The sequence below is a fragment of the Triticum urartu genome, chromosome 5, assembly GCF_003073215.2.
Source record: "Triticum urartu cultivar G1812 chromosome 5, Tu2.1, whole genome shotgun sequence".
NCBI lineage: Eukaryota > Viridiplantae > Streptophyta > Magnoliopsida > Poales > Poaceae > Triticum > Triticum urartu.
Window position 1 is genome coordinate 563659201 of NC_053026.1, and position 5849 is coordinate 563665049.

At 42.9% G+C, this 5849-nt stretch overlaps 1 protein-coding gene across 1 annotated transcript; it reads left to right on the forward strand.

Moving 5' to 3' along the window:
- Window positions 1-1154: 1154 nt before the first annotated feature.
- LOC125510765 (dnaJ homolog subfamily C member 15-like) lies at window positions 1155-3231 on the forward strand. Its single transcript, XM_048676025.1, has 3 exons — window positions 1155-1722; window positions 2433-2611; window positions 2749-3231. The coding sequence occupies exons 1-3, from the start codon at window positions 1318-1320 to the stop codon at window positions 2900-2902; spliced, it is 738 nt and encodes a 245-aa protein (XP_048531982.1). The 5' UTR covers window positions 1155-1317; the 3' UTR covers window positions 2903-3231.
- Window positions 3232-5849: the final 2618 nt, after the last annotated feature.

Sequence of the window (5849 nt, forward strand, 5' to 3'; positions counted from 1 at the left end):
AATTTTTTAAGGGTGTATAAAAATAATCCTTATGTATACAAAAATTATAGAACGTGTATTAAAAATATTGGTCATGTATTAAAACTATTAATTATATACTTAAAAATATTAAACATGTATTGAAAATGTCCTGGTATATATAAAAATGTAAAATATGTATAACGAAAGTAGTTCTCAAAAATAAAATTTTAAAAGATGTTAATCATGCAGTTGAAAAATTGTTAAACATATACAAATAATGTTCCTGACGCAGAGAAAAATGTACACATATGTACCAAAAAATTTAGACATGTGATGAAGAATAAAAGAAAAAACAAAGAAAGATGGTGAAAACCTAAGAAACAGAAGAAAGGAGCAAGAAAAAAAGAAAACCGATGAAAACCAAGAAAGAAACAAGAAAAAAAAGGAAAGGAGTAAAAACCAGTGAAAAAGGAAGAGAGAAACAAAGAAAAACAATGAAAAAGGAAATAAAAAACCATGAAAGAAGTGAAGAAACCCGATGTAAAAAAAATAGAAAACTGATGAAGAAAAAGAGAGAACCGAATAAGTGAACAGAAGAAAAAAAATGACCCCCCCCCCCCTCCTAGAATCACCCCCTCCCCAACTTCTCCTAGAATCGCCTCTCTATTTTTCTTTACAGTCATATCTAGTTAAGGTCTAATTAGCTAGGATTGAAAAATATATATGAAGTAGCAATTCTGGTAGAAACCGAGGAAGGGGGGGGGGGCAATTCTGAGAGAATCGTCCAAAAAAACTGGCCCATTCTTTTGGTGGTGGGAAAAGAATCTTAGAAAATCCTATGGGACGTCTGCCTGAATCATATAGGTGCGCCAGAAACGTGAGGCAAGATGGGTCGGCTCACTCGGCACGTTTGCGCATTTTTGTTTTTTTTTGTTTTTGTGTGTGTGGTTTTGCTCTTGGTTTTCTGTTTTGTTTTTGTTTGCTTTTTGAGATTCTGGGTTTTCTTTTATTTTTTTTCATTGTTTACATTTTATTGATTTTTAAGTTTTTTTGTAATATATGGTGAACATTTAATAATAATATAGCAGAAATATTTCTAGTATATGATTAATATTTTATTTTTTATATACAATAGATCTTTTTAAAAATTATACGATATATTTATAACACACACCAAACATTCATTGAATATAGATTAAGCTTCTTTATTTATGTACACTGGACTTTTGTATAGTATGTAACACATACTGATTGTTTTATAAAACTACTTTTCAGAGGTTTTAGAAAACCGAAGAAAAAAAGAGAAACCCGTGTGACGGGCAGAGCGGGCCGGCCCGTTTGAGTCGGCTTTCCGCAATGAGGCTCCCCTATTTCTTGATGTCCTCGTGGGCCTTCTCGAACGACCGGGGGCGTGCGTGTTCCGGACTTCTCCGGAAGCGTCCCGCCGCGTGCCCTCCGCCGCCGCCGCATATTCTTTTCTTTTCTTCTTTTCTTCTTCTTCCCCAAGATGAACCGACCGATTTCTCATCTTACAACGAAAAGAAAAAATTAAAAAAAGAGAAGGAAACCGACCCCTACTCCTTTTTCCACTCGATTCTTTCTTGCTGCACAAGAAGAGCGCGCCTTAATCCGCAACGAACCCGCCCACAGAGGCACCCAAACCCCGCCCGCCGCCTCCGCCCCCTCGGTTCCGCAGAATCCCCCGAGCTCGTCGGCGGAGCTGCTCCGGCCGCCTCGCTCGCTCGCCGCCGTTGCGCCATGGTACGCCCTCCTCCCCGCCCCGGCCCTTCGTTCTCGCGTCGTTCCAGTGAAGATCCGGCGTCGCTGTCCTGTGTCGTTCCTCCTGCCGTGCCCCGCGGCTCCGGCCTCTGTCGCTAGGTAGATAGATAAGAGAGATATAGGCCCCTCCCGAGCCGGGTCCGGCGGCTGGGCGAGAGTTACGGCGGGACAGCGACAGTGCCTGGGAAACTTCCTGCGTGTCAGTCCCCCCAATTCGGGATGGGGTTTACTGTTCCGCCGTCGGCGACGGCGACCGGGCCGGTACTGGCGGGGCTGCTAGCGTGCCTGGTGGGTTGGTTGAATCGGGCCATCGCAGGGTCCCGGCGGCGAGCGTGGTCCGCTGGTCCGGAGAGGCGGCAGCAGTCGCTCACTGCAGCTGCCGTAATCCCCTGCACCACGCTGGTCCAGACGAACAGTGCTGGACAACGATTGCAGTCTGCCTGGCTGGGTTTGTGTACCTGGCATGGATTTAGGAATTTGTGGTTGAACTAAATCATTTGGTTGGGTCCAATTTGCAGTTATATCAGGATGAATTTCTTCTCTATTATTGTGTAGTATCTGTTGGAATGCATAACTGAACCTGAACGCAATTCACAAGCCTACTCATGTGATGTTCAGAGTATGATTCTGATTTTTTAGCTCTGTCATCGATCGATCTAATCAGTGTGCTGGAACATTCTCTGGTACCACAGGCTACGCCGCTGGTAGCTGGGCTGTCGGTAGCTGCTGCTGCCATGGGAAGCAGATTCATGATTCAGGCATGGCAGGCCTTTCGAATCCGGGCGGCGATGCCACGTGTGCGTAAATTCTATCCTGGCGGATTTGAGAGGGAGATGAGCAGAAGAGAAGCGGCACTGATCCTTGGCGTAAGGTGATGTTTCTTCTCCAGCCTGTCCTTGTTAACCTGTATCTTGATAATGTCGCTGAAATCCTGTGCGACTGAAATGATGTACAGTTGTTTTTTGAGTTACATTGAGATGCTGAAAATATGAAACTGTCATTGTTCAGAGAACGTGCTGCACTGGACAAGATAAAGGAGGCCCACAAGAGGGTGATGGTAGCCAACCACCCTGATGGTGGCGGCAGCCATTACATTGCTTCCAAGATAAACGAGGCCAAGGACATGCTCATGGGGAAGGGCAAATCCGGGTCCATTTTTTAGCCAGTGCATACGAGATGGAGGTTATTTTGCATTGTTCGCGACGAGGTAGTGATTCGCTTTCCGTTGACATCATTAACAGTGTTGTGCTGATACCGTGCATCTGAACAAAGATGCACGTTATGGAAACAGAGTAACTTGATTATGTGGCTGATGTAAGTTTACCCAGCGGCTCCAGATATTATGCTAACCTTCTGTTGTGACCATTGGGCTGTCTTACTTGAAAGATTGTATATTTGGGGCTTGTTGCTTACTGATGTGTGTGTATGCTATCAGTTTGTTTCTCATTGTTTAATGTCATTGCTGATAAAAGCATAAACTGTTTATGATCATATCGTCAGTAAATGTTTCATGCATCAGGTTGATCTTATCTCTGTTGTAACAATTGTCCAGCTTTTTGTTTCTTCTATTCTAGGAAGCTCCTAGTAATTCATAAAAGACCACAGCACCCCACCCCGAAATGTCCAATTCAGCACACAGTGATGAATATATTGTTGCACTGTCAAAGCTACCAATAAATGCATAGCATGGAGAGGAGCAGTGGACATTCTTTGTCGAAAAGTCTGCACTGAATCTCTTTGATGCACAATCCACATCAAACATTTAAGCTCCAGTTGAAAGCTTCATTGGAGATTTGCAGTGTTCTGTAAAAAGAAGCATAGATATTGTTCCAGTTCAGGCTATATCCTCTTTTTGTGGGGGAGTTCAGGCTATATCTTGACCAAAATGACAGCTGTTTGTCAAATATTCATCCACAGTGCGACTTATAGCAGTTAAATATGCACTTTATACTATCCTAAATCCATCAGCCCCTGTTCATGCAAATTGACAACACAGATTTTGTGCCCAAAAATCAAACTTCTGTGGACGCAAGTTTGAAAATTTCTTGTCATCAGCCAGGTGAAAATAACTGATGCTGAAGGCAGGAAGTCAGAAACTTCAAGGAAGAATTCAGTTCAAGCAACTCATACCGTCTAATACTCATCTTCTTGTGGGCACACAGATGTATTTATTACGCTGTTCTAAAAAATGAAGAATGTTCAAATGGAACTCTTGAACAGCACCCCAACTATTTTTGTCGATCAGTTAGTCGATGACTGCGGAAATGGTCCAGACCAATTCATAATTGACATTGTTGCAGTGTCAAAATCTCGTGTATGAGCCATCATCATGTGGTAGCAGACATTCTTCACGCAGTGCAGCTTGCATTAACTTCGTTCAACTCTTAGAAAGACCCCAAACCATTGTGGTAATGTTTGAAGTTCGTTGAACATTCAAACTGTCATTGATAATGTTTGAAGTTTGTCGAACTTTCTAACAATGGATAGATCGCAAGTTGCAAAACATTGTGGTAACAGTGCAATTTTGTAATAATATCTGACGAAGATGACGACCAACGCAGTTCCTCTGTTCAGTCAAATGCATCAAGGCAGTCCGAAATCCTAATACAGGCATATAGAACTGTTACCTTAAGTTTTCACTTTTGGGGTAATTTTTATGTCATGAAAGAACCCTGAATCATGGCCTTGACATTATCCTGGGAGTAAATCAGCACGTGATTAACATGCAGCTGGCTTAAGTAATTAACCATCGTTAGTTCAAGTTGATGACCAGATCATGTAACTCACGGGGTCGATTTTCTTGACCAAACCACAGATCTCTCTGAGGACACCTTTTGATGTTAAGGTTTCATCACAGGACCGAATCGTAGTAATCTGTCCCAGGCGGAATGGTCAATCCGAGCATACGGTGACCTAGAAGTCACCATAACAAATGTAATATTCTGCCGGCAGTCCAAATTTGACAACACAAACATCTTATAGTAGTACAAAATATTCAACCCTCGGCCATTTGTCCAGTCAAAAGTAGAACTATTGGGTGGTCATCTGCATTTGCTCCTCCTGAGTCCTGAATACTCAGCCATCATCTTGTCCGTGGGACCAGCAGAAGAACTTCCAAAAAACAGGGGGCCCTCCCCTCATCTTGGTCTCTTTGCTTGCAGCCTAGTTCCTCTCACTGTACTTGGGTTGGGATCGACGGCGGCGAAGAATTCGCAAGAAACAAGGAACAGAACATGCATGCATAACACGACTGACAGCGACGAGGATTTATGTAGCTTGAGCAGACCTGAAAACAGTCACATAGTTATCTCACATTTCCCTTGGCTCATGGAAGGATGCTGCCGGCCAACCTGAAAGGAACAATTCTGTCACTGGACATCGAATGCGATGGTTGGAAACTTGGAATGAATTGTGGCTGCTTGACCCTTTCGATCACATCTAATTTGAGCTGGCTTCCCGCCTATTCCTTCTGTCCTGGACCAGGTACAATTGTTCGTTACATATGCTATATCACACTATGCTTATACTGCTGCTATAAATTTGCAGCAGTTCCTCTTCTGACCTAACAGTCGGATTTTGGTTGAAAGCAAGAGAGCACAACCATAATTGCACTGAACCACTCAATGTCATATCAGTTGTGGTGAGTCAGGGGTCATCAGATGTAGGCCTGTTGCCACATTTGACAGTATCAGCAGCATTACTATGCAGCATTTGTGAGTGTCTCTAATCTCTGAAAGGATGTTGCTAAGAACTAGTACAGTCTTCAATGAATTATTAGGTACAAAAGTACATTTTCGTCTGTTGATGGTGAATTCATTGGCCCTGATCTTTGCTTCATTTTCCCTATAAGTTGGCTGGACCGGAAGGGCCGAATGTACTGTTTCAGGACAGAATACCGAAAACTGCTGCACCGAAAGAAGTGAGCAATTCAACTTCTACTGATGTATACGTATGATTCTGAGGGGTGATAATATGCCCATCTTTTTGACAAGATAGGCAACACAGAATTCCACAAGGCATCAGAATATTTTTTTAAAGATCTGAAGCCACATCAGAAACGCAACCAGATACCTAATACTCCCTCCGTTCCTAAATACTTGTCTTTCTAG

Coding starts and splice junctions, on each gene's coding strand:
- LOC125510765 (XM_048676025.1), top strand. CDS start 1,318: ATGAGGCTCCCCTATTTCTTGATGTCCTCGTGGGCCTTCTCGAACGAC. Junction 1,723..2,432: donor CTCGCCGCCGTTGCGCCATG/GTACGCCCTCCT, acceptor CTGGTACCACAG/GCTACGCCGCTGGTAGCTGG. Junction 2,612..2,748: donor GCACTGATCCTTGGCGTAAG/GTGATGTTTCTT, acceptor GTCATTGTTCAG/AGAACGTGCTGCACTGGACA.